This window comes from Sorex fumeus, unplaced genomic scaffold (genome assembly GCF_029834395.1).
Source record: "Sorex fumeus unplaced genomic scaffold, SorFum_2.1 ptg000265l, whole genome shotgun sequence".
In the NCBI taxonomy this organism is placed as follows: Eukaryota; Metazoa; Chordata; class Mammalia; order Eulipotyphla; family Soricidae; genus Sorex; species Sorex fumeus.
The window spans coordinates 10,354,498-10,371,660 of NW_026606322.1; the positions used below are offsets into that span (position 1 = coordinate 10,354,498).

Here is a 17,163-nt window from a genome sequence, read left to right on the forward strand (position 1 = left end):
CGAGTTCGATTCCTCCGCCCCTCTCGGAGAGCCCAGCAAGCTACCAAGAGTATCTCGCCCGCACGGCAGAGCCTGGCAAGCTCCCCGTGATGTATTCCATATGCCAAACACTGTAACAAGTCTCACGATGGAGACGTTATTGGGCCTGCTTGAGCAGATCGATGAACAACGGGAGGACAGTGATGATGTCGCGTGGCTGTGATAGATTTTGGATTTCTGATATTTCAGTAATAAATCTGGAGGGATTACTGCCAAAAAGCTGCTGGGTTCTGAGATTGGTGTGTGTGCCTCTGGGATCAAGGTCATTCAGGAGCCGGAGGAGGCATTCATAGGCGGCAACTCGGAGCCCTGTCAGGGCAGGGAGCAGGGCTGGTTCCACCCCCGATCCCACGAGGCCCCACGTGCCTCATCACCTGGCTGTCCTGAAGGCTCTGAAAGATGGTGACCACCATGCTGCCGTCGCCAGAGGGAAAAGGCAGAGGGACAAACACCTTTCCCCTCCCAGGGTGGCATGGCACTGTAGTTTAAAGCACAGTTCAGATGTATTTCTGCCAAAAACTGGTGGTATCTGAGATTGGTTTGTGTGCCTCTGGGATCATGGCCATTCAGGAGCCAGAGGAGGCATTTGTGGGTGGCAATTCAGGGTGGGGAGAAGGGCGGGTTCCATCCCCCATCCCTTGAGGTCCCATGTGCCTTGTCACTGCAGCCTCATACGTGGCTCATACCATTAGGCCCTGAAAGATGGTGGCCACCATGCCACCGTCGCCAGGGGGGAAAGGCAGATGTATTTCTTACAGGCAGTAGAAAGTTGGATTCAGTTTTCTAATCCATCTTGCCACTCTTTGTCTCTTAATCAGTGAATTTTGGCCATTAACATTGAGTGAGATTATTATCATGGAATTTCTTGCCATCTTTGTGTAAGTTTGGTGTGTTTGTGTTATATTTCTTATCTTAAACTAGCCCCTTCAGTTCTTTGTGTTAGGTTGGTTTTGAGTCTATAAAGTTCTTAAGCTGTTGTTTACTTGTGAATTTGTGCATTGTTCCTTCAAGTCTGAATGAAAGTCTGGCTAGGTAAAGTATCACTCATTTTACTGTGTTTTTAGAAAAAAAACTATATCCAACCATTGTCTTTGATTTCACAGGGTGTCATTTGGTCAATCTGCTGTAAATCTTTTTTTTTTTTTAATGGGGGTTGGGGCACAAATGGTGATGATCAGGGTTTACTCCTGGCTCTGCACTCAGGAATCAATCCCAGCAGTGCTCAAAGGACCATATGGGATGCAGGAGATAGAATACAGGTTGGCTGCTTTAAATTTTAAGGAAAGTCCTTTGTATATAATTTCATTTGTCGATCTTTAAGTATTCTATCTCTCTCTATGGCTTTAGTCATTCTGATTGAAATGGGTCACAAAGAATTTTCATTTGGATCTTTTTTACCTGGTACCCTTGGGGTATCTTGAACTTGGGGGCGTGCGCTCTTCGACTTGGAAAACACCTCAATAATAATTTCTTTAACTATTACTTCTACATCAGAATTTTCCTCCTGGTCTTCTGGACCTTGTGAGTCTTCTCTCATTCCTCTTGAATTCATCTCCACCTTGCCTCCTTTTAGGCACTGTGGATTACAGTACTGTAGTTATAGGGTATCATGCATGTCACTCGACCCTTTTCAGCAGCTAGTCCAGACGGATGCAGAGTGAGCACTCGCCTCCGTCACTGGTTATAGTGGTTCTTTCCCTGCCCACACCTCACACCCCCTCAGTAGCTGGCTTCCTACCAGCACCATTTCTGCTCACTGTTTCTTTCACTTTGGCCCATTGGCTATTCCCCCACTATGTCTCTTTATATCCCACATATGAGTGGGTTTATTTTATGTCTGTCCCTCTCCATCTAGCTTATTTCATTCAGCTTGATACTCTAAGGACAGATTTTAGGGAAGAACAGGGAGAACCTGTGGACTGTGAGTGTGCATGATGCAAGGAAAGATTGCCTCCTCCGAGCGAGTCCGCGTCTCCGAGACCACCCTCTCTGTGGAGCATGAGTAATCCATTTGAAAGCAACTTCTTTCATTAGCTGTTGCTGGTAGGGAGAATTCAGGATAAGCCGCTAAAAAAAAAAAAGCCACTAAAAGAAGTCATTAAAAGTCTGCATGTGTTATACATTCTCAGGTCCTATTTTACATGTTACTAATGGAAATCTTGGGGCATAAACATTGACTCTTTTTTCCTCTTGTGTAGTAAGAAGAAAACATAACTTATAGACCATCTTCTCGCAGAAGATGATGGATTTGGATTATAAACGGGAGGCATTGGAAGCCAGGAATCAAAAGTGAAGAAGTTTGGCAAGCCCTTTGGTGAGAAAGGTGACAAAGGTTTATTATTTATTTGCCTCGCACATTGTTATGTATGGTTATCTGCTGTAAGCGTGTTGCTCTTAGGCTTACAGGGAGCGTCACAGCTGTTAGAGAGGAGCAACAGACGGTTGGAGATGAAGTTGGTTGTTTCCCCTCAGACTGCTTCACTTGGTGTTTTCTGCTGCCACATCGTCTGTCTTCATTTCTACGTATTTCCCGGGGCCCTCCCTCCTCCCCCCGCCCCCCACCTCATTTCCAGGACTAAAGTCTTAACCTGAAATTCCCCATGAATATTTATAGTTGACGTTTATCAAATTCTTATTACCTCTGTGCAGTTTGTTTCTTTATTCTCCCATACCAGTTCCTCTTCAGAACAACCCAGTGATCTAGATACTGTGACCGATCTGTTTTGTATTAAAGTTGAGGTTCCAGAAGTGTTCTTTTTCTCTCAGAAAGAAAGTAGGAAACTATATTTGGGTCTCCTTCAGTGTATAAATGAGTATAAATCCTTCAGTGCATAAATGAGCATCCCAACTTGACCACTTTTTAAAAGGCTTTCAATGCCTGGGATTTAAAACATTTAAGTTTTTGTTATAAAAAATTTGAAAATCAAAGAGAAAGAAATCACTTATAATAGTTTACATTCCTCTCTTAATATTTTAACAGATTTACTTTGATGCTTCTTTGACATCTGCACATATTCCCTATAGAATGAATATTCTTTAGAAGCCTGACACTTTAAATAAAGCACACCTAGATTTTAATGTCTCAAAGGATGGCTTGAGAATTCTAGCAGTTTGAAGTCTGCAGAGACAGTACGGACGGTAGGGCACTTGCCTGTACAGGGCTGACCTGGGTTCAATCCCTGGTATCCCATATGGTCCCCTGAGTACCACCAAGAGTAATTCCTGAACACAGAGCCAGGAGAAACTCCTGAGCATTGCTGGGTGTGGTTCTCAAACGAAAACAAACGAAATAATTTTAGCGTTCAGAAGCTGGAGCAATAGTAAAGTGAGTAGGGTGTTTGCTTTGCACATGATGGACTCTGGTTTGATCCCTTGCATCCCATGTGGTCTGTGTTTTCTTCCCGCCCCCCACCCCCAGTCCCCCAGAGTGATCCCTGAGCACAGAGCCAGGAGTAAGCCCTAAATACAGATGGTTGAGCAGAAAAAAAAAAAAAACACACCAAAACCTGGCACTATGAGTGAAAGAAGCCTAGCAGATTTCCAAATCAATGCTTATGCATGACACACACTGCATGTATACCAGATATTTGCTTCTCATTTTTGTTTTGTGTATTCAGAAAAGGGACTTTTGTTTTAGTTTAAGTTGCATATAGTACCGTTACATTATATTATACCGCCAGAGCCTGACAAGCTACCCGTGGCGTACTCGATATGTCAAAAACAGTAACAATGAACGGTCCTCATTCCCCTGACCCTGAAGGAGCCCCCAATATGTCATCGGGCTACACTTGCACGTGACAGGGACGAATGGAGACGTTACTGGGCCCCGCTCGAGCGAATTGAAGAACAATGGGGTGACAGTGATAGTGATAAGACCGTTACTGTCATGAATAAAAAAGCTCTTTCTAAACTCAGTGGGGTCTTCCCTGTCTTCCCCATGATAATTTTTTGTTGTTGTTGTTTTGTTTGGGGGAGGCGGTGTTACCCCTGCTCTGACCTAGGCCTCGCTCTGTGCTCAGGGGTCACTCCTGGTGGTGCTCACCTACTGTACTAGCTCTCCAGTCCCTCCCAAGATAATGTTTTACCTTTTTTTCTTTTTTTTAGTAATATTTTTAATTTTTAATCACCATGAATTATAAAGTTACAAAGTTATTCATTAATAAGTTCCAGGCATACAATGTTCCAACACTAATCCCTCTGCCAGTGCCCGCATTGCCTCTAGACCTGGTACTTTTCCCCTTCACCATTGTCCTTGTGTTCCCCTCCCTAATTTACCCCCCATCCCCACCCTAGTGGTCCGCTTCCCATTGAAGACCTGTTCTCCTTCTTTCTGTTGCCTTTGGACCTTTGTTATTTTCTTAAAAATGTTTCTTTCTGTTCCACATGAGAGAGATCATTCTGTGTCGGCCCCTCTCCCTCAGACGAGCTTCGCTCAGCGTGAGACGCTGCAGGCCCGTCCATGTAGCAGTGAATTGCTTTTGCTATCTTTGTAAGCCTTGCTCAAATCCACTTCTTCTTGAAACTTCTCTTGATTTCTAGGCTTATAGCAATCAGTCTCTGCCCCAGGCTTCTTTCTGCTGATTCCATCTCTTATTCACCCTGTTGCCTGTTGGCTAGCAATAATATATCTTACCCATTTTTAATTTTCTTACACATTTTTCTACTGCCTGGTCCAGTGCTTTTTCGTGACAACCATTTCTCGTTCCTTTAGTATTTTTTTATTCAAATAAATTGCTATTAATTTCTCTAAGAGTTTGAATGTAAATTTCTGGTATGTCTTTTCATGTCTTGTAGGTTTCTATCACTGTAACCATGCCAGAAATGACAGAGAATGAGACTCCTACAAAAAAGCAGCACAGGTATGTAGATACAGACTATAAATGATATATTTTATAGATAAGAAATAGAATTAGAATTGGTCTCTCTCTCCCTCTTTCTCTATTTGCTAAATAGTTAGTCCTTAGGGCACCTTCATTTGGATAATGAGAAAACTATTGCTCTCCAATAATATCATAGATGTAGATTTACCGAAAAGTCGTATAAACTAAAGAATTTACATATCCTTATTGTACTAGCAGTGTAACAAATAAGGTACTTTTAGTGGTTAAAATAATACCAGTTATTTGCCAAATATTTAGTTTCTCCTGAAAATTTAATTTGTAGCCTGTAGATCCCAAGTTTCACTTAGGGTGAAATCAGTTTGGGTAGACATTTTATGATCTTAAAATTCATTAAAACAAATATGCAGTATTATTTCTGGTTCTCTCCATAGCCCCCTTTCTGAATTTGTCAAAGTTTGGGCCGTATTTCTGCTAAGAATTGCACAGCCAGCCAGTGTTTCCATTAATACTAAGTTGTTCTTTTTTCTTGGCAAATAGCTATTAGAGAATGCTAACACACAAGTAATTGCACATTAAGGGGGAAAAATATTTTCACTGATTCATTAAAAGATTAGCTTTGTAAAAAGCTTCAGAGTTTGGGTAACCTTAGTGCACAAATGAAGAAAGTAGCACAGTTCCCAGTTGTCAGAGATGGGTTCCAGTGGTGCCACACTTGCCTCCCTGGGGATTACTTGATTTTTTTTGTACTGTTGCTTGTTTCCCTTATATGTCCAGCTCTACCCCTGGCCAGGTGCCAGAGCAAACACCAGGAGTCACCCACTTGGTACAACACTTTGAGAGGTAACTAGCTCCTAATTTACATTTTTAAGAGAGTAAAGGTTTACAAATGATTGATTATGTCCAAATCAATGGCATTTGGGTGTGTAAGAATGGAGGATTATGGCTACTTTTAGAAATTGTGGATTTCAAATTTATATTGATGTATCTATAATTAGGTCTCTGTACTATAACCCCTTTTAAGAACAGTTTTCTTCCGATAGCATCTTACTGATCGAGTTATATAAATTCATAAAATCAATTTTACGGTTCTCAAAATAAAAAGTGGTGAGAATGTTTTCCCATTATTTTCATGTTCCTTTTATCTGCGTTTTTGCTTTTCAGAAAGAAAAACCGGGAGACACACAATGCAGGTAGAAACAATTTAAATTTTATTTGCTAGCATTTTTACTTTAAAAAAAACTTTCTAGCTGTTAATTATATTTATAATTTAATTATAATTTTCTCCCCTTTTAGACCATACCCAGTAGTCCTTAGGGGCCACTCCTAGCAGAACATATGGTGCCAGGAATCAAACCCAAGACTCCTGCATCCAAAGCATGCACTCCAGCCCTCCAACCCGTTCCCCAGCTACTGGTTTTAATTTTTATGCTAAAATTACAAGATCATGATTTGTTCTGCACCCCATAAGACTGAGTTTGCTGATTTTTTTTTTTAAAAAAACCTTTAAACATTTGGGGACCAGAGACATAATTCAGGTTGTTAAAGTACATACCTTACACGTGGCTGACCTTAGTTTAATCTTATTTTGCTTTAGGAAAGTATTCCTTTATTCATTTTAATTGACAGACATACTCTGAATCACGTGAGGATGATTTATTATATTCTGACTCACCTATATAGATAATTTAATAATTAACATATTCATGCAGGTAATGTTTTAAGTTATCACTCACTGGGGAAGTCCAGTATACTTCTAAATAGAATGCAGGGCATGTTTGTTTCTTGTTTTTTTTTTTTTTTTTTGCTTTTTGGGTCACACCTGGCGTTGCACAGGGGTTATTCCTGGCTCTGCACTCAGGAGTTACTCCTGGCGGTGCTCAGGGGACCATATGGGATGCTGGGAATCGAACCCGGGTTGGCCACGTGCAAGGCAAACGCCCTGCCCGCTGTGCTGATAGCTATTTCTGAACAGTTAAGAAAGTATTTAAGCTGCTTTAACCTCCCTAGATAGACTTTCTATGCCCATGGGCTAGATAGAGGCAGATTTCTAGTAACTTATTAGTGGATTTTTGAAATGTAACATTAAAATATCTAGTGATTACTTGAAATATAATAGCCTTATAGTAGTATTCTGTGATCAATTTCTGTAGGCAATCTGTATTTAATTATGATTATCATGTCCTTTAAAATGCCAGTAAAAGTATTTTTAGGTCACCTTCCATAATACTAGTTAAATTGTGACATTATTGGAAATCTCATTGGAGTTGTTTTGGTAGGTACTCTTTGTTAAGATTTCTGAAGGTAGGAGAGCTTGTAGGGGGAGGATTGGCAGAGAGTATGGCTTGTAGGGTGCTTGCGTTGCGTGTGGTGGGCCTGGGCCTCAGAGCTGGGAAAAGCCCCGAGCGTTGCATTGCTGGGTCTGGCTTCCCCCACAGACCTGCCCCCTACAAAAAGATCCCCAAAGGACTCCTTTACCTAAAAGGTCTTTTCCCAGGGAGAATGAGTACCTTGACAGTCGTACTATGACGTTTGATAAATGATTTCCCCCCTATCTAGTGGAGAGACACAGAAAGAAGAAAATCAATGCTGGGATAAACAGAATAGGAGAACTCATCCCATGTTCCCCTGCACTGAAACAGGTAAGAAGGGCTTTCCTACTTCATTTATTACTAGCGAACAGATAGGTCCCTAGTTTGTTTCTTTACTCTTGGGTATTTTTGTTCTTTGCCATTTATGAATTTTGGAGTTAATCATAGTTTAGGGGCTGGAGCAATAGCATAGTGGGTAGGGCATTTGCCTTGCATGCGGCCGACCCAGGTTCAATTCCCAGCATTCCATTTGGTCCCCTGAGCACTGCTAGGAGTAATTCTTGAGGGAAGAGCCAGGAGTAACCCCAGAGCATCGCGTGCTGTGACCGAAAGAGAAAAAACAAAATCATAGTTTATTGTTAGCTTAAATTTTTATATACCTTATTTGAATTCTTTCTATACTTCAAATATTTATTATGTGATCAGATGTACTATATGCTTTCAGATCTCTAATTAAGATCTTGAATTACTTTGATCTTGAATCATGATTACATCTACATATAGATGTGTTAATCTGTTTGTGAGGCATTGGGGAAAAAATTCAGCCAAATGGTCCCCAAGACAGGAGTGATTTCTGAACGTAGAACCAGGAGTAAGCCCCAAGCACCTCTGGGTATGGCTGCCAACAACAACAACAACAAAAAACACAGAACAAAACAAAAACTTCTGCCAATTTGCATTTGTTAATATCTTCATTGTTTTTTTTCTGTGAAGTCAGTGTAGATAAAAGATCCCAACTCCTTGGGGCTGGAGCAATAACACAGCGGGTAGGGTGTTTGCCTTGCATGCAGCCTACCCGAATTTGATTCCCAGCATCCCATGTGTCCCCTGAGCACTGCTAGGAGTAATTCCTGAGCGCAAAGCCAGGAGTAACCCCTGAGCATTGCCAGGTTGGACCCAAAAATCAAAAAAAAAAAAAAGATTCCAGCTCCATAAGTGAAACTTTTCATCACTTAGATCCAGGATTGCATTTGCTGGTTTGTTCCATCACATACATCCATTGACAACTTTCCTTTGATGATTTATTGATACTTTTGGGTGACCAGTTCTTATGATCTATTCTTCATAAAGTTCCATGTACAGGCACATATGCTGCCCGAGCCCGTGTGTTGCTTGTGCCCACGTGGCTGAGCACATGTGGTGCCTGAGCACATACGCTGCCCGCATCTGCCCTCTTGAGATGTTTACTTTCATGTCTAATGCTGGAATGTGTCTATGGGCTCTCTCTGCCCTTGGAGAAGCCCACGTCCTCTCTTGAGCTCATTACTTGTTGTTGAGTCTGTGTTTGGGGTAGATGGCTCTCCCACTCTCCCACATCACCCGTTAACTAAAGCCCTGATGCCTGCTCACCCAATGCTTCCCGTTCTCTCCTCTTCCCCCAACCTGCCTCCTTGATTTTTTTTCTTTCTTTGTTCTTCTCCTCTCTAAACTCTGGGGTCAAGGATGATCCCCCTTTTATTAGAGTACATTTCCTCATTCAGTGTTCTATATACCACAGATAAGTGAGGTCATCCTGGGTTTGCCCTTCTTCTCGCTTTACTTCACTCAACTTGATATCTTCCAGTTCCAGCCATATTGCAGCAAATTGCACGATTTCATTATTTCTTGCAGCTGCATAATATTCTATTGTGTATATATACCACATCTTCATAATCTATTCATCAGTCATTGGGCACCTAGACGGATTCCTTGTCTTAGCTATTGTACTGAGTGCAGCAATGAATAATGGTGTGCATATGTCCTTTTGAGGGATTTTTTTTTTTTATGTCCTAGGGGTAGATGTACAAAAGTGGAATTGCTGGGTCATAAGGCAGCCCAATTCTAAGTTTACTGAGAACACTCCATACCATTTCAATAGAGACTGTTACCAGATAACATTCCCACCAGCAGTGGGTGAGAGTTCCTTTTTACCCTCTTTCTTCCTTTTTTAAGTAGGGGCCACACCCAGCAATGCTGGGGCTGGGGCCAGGGGCTTCTCCCTGTGATACTTAGCCCGATGGCGAGGACATAATGCCTCAGGCCTCTTCTTATAGTCGTGGTGGTGGTCAAGGGCCATACTCAAGCCTGGCTGTGGCGCTCACACATTTGTTGCTGTTGTTGTAGTGGTGCTTGTGGGGGCTTCCATCAGGTTGCAGTGCTCTTGCCATGGTGTCGTGCTTGCCAGTATGGAGACTCCTTTAGTTGTCGACTCACATTCCTTTTCTTGTTGTTTTTTGGTTTTTGGGTCACCTGGTGTTGCACAGGTGTTACTCCTGGCTCATGCACTCAAGAATTACTGCTGGCGGTGCTCAGGGATGCTGGGATATGGGATGCTGGGAATCGAACCCAGGTCGGCCGCATGCAAGGCAAATGCCCTACCCACTGTGCTATTGCTCCAGCCCCTCACATTCCTTTATTTCTGATGGTTACCCATGTTCTCGTGATCGCTGCCGCAGATGATGTTTAAGGCTATTTTTACAGTGCTTGCTAGAGGCTGCCCCCCTTTCCTTGAGGTGCTCCCACACACCTGGCTGCAGTCCAGTAGAGGTCACTGACAGCTGAATCACCAGACTGGCATAGCAGAGCTCTTCTGGGCCAGACCCTGCACCTGTGGCATGGCTGGGGATGGAATTCGTGGTCTCCCTTTGCGAGGCAGGTGCTCAGAGCCTGAGCCAGCCTCTCAGCCATCCACTCTGGCTTTGGACTGAATTGACATTAATCATTTGCTGTTATGATTATAAATGTTACATAGGTTGAGGCAAAAAGTTTACCATACTCAGATGTAACTTTGTTTTTTATATAGTTAATAACGGCCTTACTGTTTTTTCACTTTCTAAATTTTCTATATGTCTATCTATAATTTCCCCCATGTTTCCTCTGTCTTTCAGACATCCTTCTGTATAATCATATATACCATATAATTTTCATCTTCTTTTCTTTTCTTTTTCTTTTGAGACTTTACTTTTTAGCCCTCTATTCTCTTTTGAGCTCTGCTGGTTGGTCTCCTCGTTTTCCTGTGTTCTTAATTTTTAAGGGCATTTTTTTTCTTTTTTTTTCATCCACATATATATTTTTAAATTTTTTATTATTGGAATAGTAATGGAATAGTAACGTCTCCATTGGACGAACGAGGGGCCTTTTTTTTTTTTATTATTGAATCACTGTGAGGTACAGTTATAAGCTTTCATGTTTGAGTTTCAGTCATGCAATGATCAAACACCCATCCCTAAACCAGTGCACATTTCTCCACCACTAATGTCCCCAGTATACCCCCACCCCTTTCCAACCCTTCCCCTCCTTCCATGGCAGACAATTTCCCCCATATTTTCTCTCTACTTTGGGGCATTATGGTCTGCAATACAGATACTGAGAGGTTATCACGTTTGGTCCTTTATCTACTTTCAGCATACCATCTCCCATTCTGAATGATCCCTCCAACCATCATTTACTTAGTGATCCTTTCTTTATTCCAGCTGCGTTCTTCACCAGATCATGAGGCAGGCTTCCAATTATGGGGCAATATTCCTGGCCCTTGTGTCTACTGCCCTTGGGTATCTATCTCATACTATGTTATTTTATATTCCACAAATGAGTGCAGTTCTTCTATATCTGTCCCTCTCTGACTCATTTCACTTAGCATGATACTCTCCATGTCCATCCACTTATAAGAAAATTTCACGACTTCGTCTCTCCTAACAGCTGCATAGTATTCCATTGTGTAGATGTACCAAAGTTTCTTTAACCAGTCATCTGTTCTCAAGCACTCGGGTTATTTTCAGATTCTGGCTATTGTGCTGCAATGAACATACAGGTGCAGATGTCATTTCTGCTGTATTTTTTGCACCCTTGGTCATCCATATATTTTTACACAAGCCACATTTTCCCTCCCTCGGGCAACAGTATCATCTTGCCTTTTTTCTTTCTGTATTTTTTGGACTACCTGTGGTGCGCAGGGCCTGCGGCCATGATGGTTGGGGATTGCTCTCGCCAGTACTTGGCGAACCATTGTGGTGCCAGGGATTGAAGTTGAGCCTCCTGCATGCAGAACGTTCCCTCCAATCTTATGAATGGTCTCACCACTCAAACAATTACACAGGTTTTTTTCCCCCCAATGCTGGGGATCAAACCTGGGGCCTCATAGTCACAAGGCAAGTGCTCGACGGCCGAGCCATAGTTCAACCTGTGTCCTCACACCTTGTCTTTTAGAGTGTCGTATAGGATTTGTAAAAAGTTTCCCTCTATTTTTCTGTTCTGTCTGTTGTATATTCCTTTTCTACCCCTTTTGGGCCTGATTTGCAGCTGGATTTCCATACTCGTATCTGGTGTGGATGAAATGGGGGTCCCACCTATGTAAGGATAGTCACCCCGACCCCTGTGCTATCTCCCACCTACTTTAACTGTACGTAGATGTGCGTAACATTCTGGAAGTGAACACAAGTAACTTTTTTTTTTTCTTTTTGGGTCACACCCGGCAATGCACAGGAGTTACTCTTGGCTCATACACTCAGGTATTACTCCTGGCGGTTCTTGGGGAACCATATGGGATGCTGGGAGTCGAACCTAGCGTGCAAGGCAAATGCCCTACCCACTGTGCTCTCACTCCAGCCCCCAACAAGTAACCTTCTTATGGTTGCTATGGGAAAGGGGTCTGGAGAGCTAAAGCTAAAATGAATTATGTGGTCATTTAGGATTATTTGCATGTTTGCCTTATGTACATATTATATTTCTAATTAAAAACATTAATTTTTGAATGAAGAACAGGGACACATGTTTGATAGAACGTACAATCTCTCTGGAAAGGCTTAGGGATGGAATCAGGAGCATGACACCAGAGTTCAATCAAGTAATATTGTTTCTTTTTTTTTTCAGCCTATTAGAATAGCTTGTAGTTGTGGTTGACTGAGTGAAGAATAACATTAAAATCTAAATTCCTAGTGAGAGAGATCTATCCTAAGTATCAAATTTTAAAAAATAAAGTGGGGCTGGAGCCGTAGCACAGCGGGTAGGGCGTTTGCCTTGCATGCGGCCGACCCGGGCTCGATTCCCAGCATCCCATTTGATCCCCCCAGCACTGCCAGGAGTAATCCCTGCGCAACGCAGGGTTTGACCCAAAAAGCAACGTAAAATAAATAAAAATTAAAAAAATAAAGTAAGAGAACAACACCGATGTTGTGTATAGAACTGAGCTTATATAGGAGGTTGGTGGGGGAGGGGGGTTGTCCTGGGGACACAGGGAGAGGGGAAGCAGCTCTTTGGGGGCGGGGGTAGTGTTGGGATGATGCATCCATGAAAAGTATGAGGGACAACATAGTAAATCCTAGAACCAAAATTAAAATGGTTTAAAAAAATTTTTTTTCAATCTCAGTTCTTCACATGTTCTTGAGTCCCTTCCTCCTGCTGCTCTTCCCTCCCATGCATCCCTCTAGCTGTGCTCACCCTCAGAATACTTTCCTGGCAAACCAAACAGAGCCTTACCCAAGGGCCTTCCCTACTGTGGATTCCATTGCGCCCATTTTCACAGAGCATCCTTCCATGTTCTTCCATCTGGAATTTGCTCAGAGATCAATTTTTTTTTAAAAAAAAAATAAGGTCTTCTAACCTTAAACCCCATAAACAAAATAGATTATTACAGAGTGACTTAGCCAGTTTGTGCTGTTAGAGAATAAAACTACTGTAGGCTGGGGAATTTATCTGTTGTTTTGTTTGGGGGAAGGGGGTCACATCTGGTGGTGCTTGGGAGACACTCCTGGTTCTTTGCTGGGGGGCAGGTGGGTGCTCAGGAGTGCTTGGGGACCATTTGGTTCTGGGTACTGAATCCTGTTTTCCTGCCTGCAAAGCATTCAGCCTGTTGAGCTGTTTTGAGAACGTGGGTAATTTCAACAATAGGACTTCTTACAGCTCTGGAGACTGGAGTTTTACTGTCAAGGGGCCTGCTACCTAGTGTGGGCTCTCTTGCTAGTTGCACCTTCGCATGATAGAGCCATCACCTCTCAGGTCTTTTCCTACACTGACACAAACCTTGTTCATGAGGGTCCGTCTTCATCGCCTAATTAAGTAGTATCATTTAAGGCATTAATTAGGGTTTCATCATGGGTACTTGGGGTACACAGATTCAGTCCTTACCAAAGTTTTATTTTTCTTTTGGCAAGCTATTACTGAAGCTTTCACTGAAACTTTTAAATGGTTCTTTTTCTTTGGCAGAGCAAGAATATGATTCTGGACCAAGCTTTTAAGTATATTACAGAATTGAAAAGGCAAAATGATGAGCTCCTACTTAATGGAGGAAACAATGAACAAGGTAAAGTATTTAAAATTTTTAAAAAAATAATATATTTTTAATATTCAGGACTTTATGTTACGCTGCAACTTATGTTAGGAAACAGAAGGCCTCTTTGCCTGAAAACATGATTAAGTCAGTGTAGTTAGTGGTCTGTGAAAATAGCACTGCAAGTAAATTCCTATTTCTTTACCTCTTTCCCCACTTTCTGTGAGCAACTCTGACCTTGCAGACATACACAGTTTTGGACTTTGCCTCGTACTTCATGGTTTGATTCCAGTTGGATCTGCCAGCCAGGGAAATCCTGTAAAGCAAGTGTAAGGAGAAATTTTAGTCAGAGTGTCAGTGTACTCAGAGACAAGCTTAAGGATCGGATTGTGCCAAGTCACACTTGGAAATTAAGTCTTTAGGACCAAACATTTAGTTCATAATTATTTATATGGTACATAAACATGTGTGTGTCAGACTACCAAATGATTTAAAATCTTTCATAATAACAAATGAGTTCTGAGGAAAAGGTTTCCTTATAATAGCTGTAAGAAAAATATCCCAGTCCAGGGGAAAGATCACGGTGGTAGACCAGTTTGTTTTCCTTTTGGCTCAGAGCAGAGAATGAATTTCTTATGACAGCTCAGCAGGTCACCTTTAAAAGGGCAGGATTTGCTAAGTCTCGGGCAGTGTTTGACTGTATTTTCTTAGTATTTTCTTACTATTTCTTACAATAGTAAGAAATGGGATGGAATTGAAAAGTATATCCAGAAAGTTCACTGTATCACTGTATCACTGTCATCCTGTTGTTCATCGATTGCCTCAAGCAGGCCCCAGTAATGTCTCCTTCGTCCTAGCCCTGAGATTTTAAAAAGTGCCACATTCGAGGCTCTTTCAGGATCAGGAGAATGAGACCCATCATTGTTACTGGTTTTTTGTATATTGAATACACCACGGGGAGTTTGCCATGTGGGTAGGATATTTTTGGTAGCCTGCCAGGTTCTCCAGAGTAAGAAATAGATAATAAGATGTTGCACAGCCGCAAATGCAGCAATGTGCTTCCGGAAGCAGACTTTTATAGTCTCTGGGTCGGTGCCGGGGGCAGTTGGTGGGTGTAATGCCTACATACTGGAAGATGGGGGATCTGAGTGGAGGAGGCCCTAGTCCCAATCCGAGCAGGCTTGGAGATCTACGCCCTGGGTCTCGCACACCTGGGTTCCTCTGCTGGTTCCTCCATGCATGAGGCTTGTCTGAACGTGTGGAGAGTGGTCTTAAGCATGGCTATGGCTGGAACCGGAGGTCTTCAGCTGCCGGGGCTCTGAAATTAGTCTTCATAATTCTCCCAGTGTTTCCGTTTACGTACATGTCTGCTCACCCCTCATCTCTCTCCACTGGTTTTTTGTGACACAGGTGCTTTTTATGCTTCTATCGTGCAGACAGATGTATAACTTAACATTTGGTAACTATTTCGACCCATCCTCCAGAAAGGGTATCAAGGTCAGAATGCTGCTTTGACTTCTCAAAGGAGAGCGCCATTGGCTGCAAAGTCCCACGACTGAGTCAGGGGATGAGCTGGGAAGGGGGATGGCGGGGAGGGGACTCTGAAAAAAAAAAAATCTAAGTTGCACAGAACTCAGGAAAGGCTCTGGGGGCAGCACTTAAAACAATTCATGTCTGACTAGATTATTTCTGTCATCAGCATTTCTCTGATTCTTTTTGTGTGGGGGGAAGGGAACTTCACTCATAAACAGTAATGCCTAGGTTCCCTGGGGACCACTCAAAGAGGAATTGGCACACTGGTTTAATGCTCTGGCCCAGCAACTTGATGCTGCTCCCTAGAGCCACCCCTGCAGTGTTTGGGGGCCTTCAGGGTCACACCTAGTGGTTCTCAGAGGGCCAGAGGGCCTGGTGGTACTGGGAATTAAACTCAGGGCCTCTTGCATGCAAATCATATATTGCAGCTTTTTGAAACACCTTTTTTTTTTTTTTTTGGAACCTCCTTGTTTTCATCCAGGCAATTACCTTGAATACTCTCTACTACGTGACAGTCTAGGATGGTGGTCAGAGCAGCATCCCAGGGAGTTGGGCTCAATGTGTTAGCCCAATGTTTGGGCCAAAGTTTGGACCCTCATTTTAGCTTCAGCTTCATTACCCAATCCTAGTTGGTGAGCCTCTCAGAACCTCCTGTCTTTAAATAACGATAATTGTAGGGTCTGGTCAATTTTAGGCGAAGTAACTACTCTGAGCCTATCTCTCACATCTAAAAGTGATGAAGATAAGAGGTAGTTTCCGTCTTATGGTTGTTATGAGTGTTAAAGAGAGGATACAGGTAAAGTCTTAACACAAGCAAAAGCTTGATAAATGTTATCTTTGATTATTATTGCTGTTGTTGTAGTTATTATTAATATTTCAATAAATGAAAAGGGCCAGTCATCTAATAAATATGCAGTAAGTAGAACAATCCTCATTATTCCTCGATCCATAATAATTGTCCTTTAGTTTCTAAATCCATGAGACTTAAACAGTTTATTTTTACGTATGTTTTAAGCCACACCTGCAGTGCTCAGGGGTTATTCCTGCCCTGCACTCAGGAGTCACTCCTGGCAGTGCTCCAGGGATGCTGGGGATCAAACTCAGGTTGGCTGCATGCAAATCAAGCGCCTTACCTGCTGTGCTATTTCTCCAATCTCCAGGGTTTAAATGTTTGAGAAAAATAATCTTCTTGTTTTAGCTCATCTTGCCAAAACAGAACTTTTTATGTCAAACCACCTCATAGGACAATGGCCCTGAGGCCTGGCTGCCTAGATGGAGAGAGGCGGGAGAGTACTACTGTGGCAAAACCCTCCCAGGTCACAGAGGATAAATCCTAGCAGCTCCATTTCTCAGGTCCATGGGTGTCACTCTTTCCCAGAGAAAGGAGGAGTGGTATGACAAATATTCAGCAGCATACATACATTGACCCTGCCAAAGAAATGCAAGTTCATTCTTGACACTTTATTTGGTTCTCTTTCTTTGTTTTTTTTTTTTTTGACAAAAGATGCACCATTATTGTTTAGAATTTTCCCCCCCAACAATCAGAATTGCTGAAAAGGCATTGTGAAATACTTTGTTTTCTAAAGCTGGTTATGAGAATCATGTATCACGCAGCTGTGATTTTGGATTTCTGCAAAGAGCCAGATAATTATGAGATTGGTTTCTGTGCGTCTCGTGTTATGGCTGTGCCAGAGAGCCGCTGGTGGAGGGCAGCTCGTGACTTCAGTAGGGCGTGAAGGATAAGCGGGTACCGCCCCCCTTCCCATGAGACTGCAGTTGCCCCATCACCACCGGCTCTTACCTGGCTTTCCAATAAGCTCTGAGGCAGCAGCCACCTTGTATGAGGTCCAGATGCATTTCTGCCAAAAGCCACTGGGTTTCGAGATTTGTTTCTGAGTCTCTGGGTTCATGGCTGTTA

At 42.5% G+C, this 17,163-nt stretch overlaps 1 protein-coding gene across 2 annotated transcripts in view; it reads left to right on the top strand.

Annotated features, from left to right (window-relative positions):
- The window catches only part of USF3 (upstream transcription factor family member 3), a 63,634-nt gene that overhangs the window by 32,009 nt on the left and 14,462 nt on the right, over positions 1–17,163 (top strand). Inside the window, exons 2-6 of one of the 2 annotated variants that reach the window (XM_056109212.1) lie at positions 2,238–2,362; positions 4,834–4,898; positions 6,042–6,070; positions 7,437–7,519; positions 13,649–13,745. In XM_056109212.1, the coding sequence (XP_055965187.1) occupies positions 4,852–4,898; positions 6,042–6,070; positions 7,437–7,519; positions 13,649–13,745 (256 nt within the window). In that variant the 5' untranslated portion in view covers positions 2,238–2,362; positions 4,834–4,851. The remainder of the gene's footprint in view (positions 1–2,237; positions 2,363–4,833; positions 4,899–6,041; positions 6,071–7,436; positions 7,520–13,648; positions 13,746–17,163) is intronic. The other variant, XM_056109213.1, reaches the window with a different exon arrangement.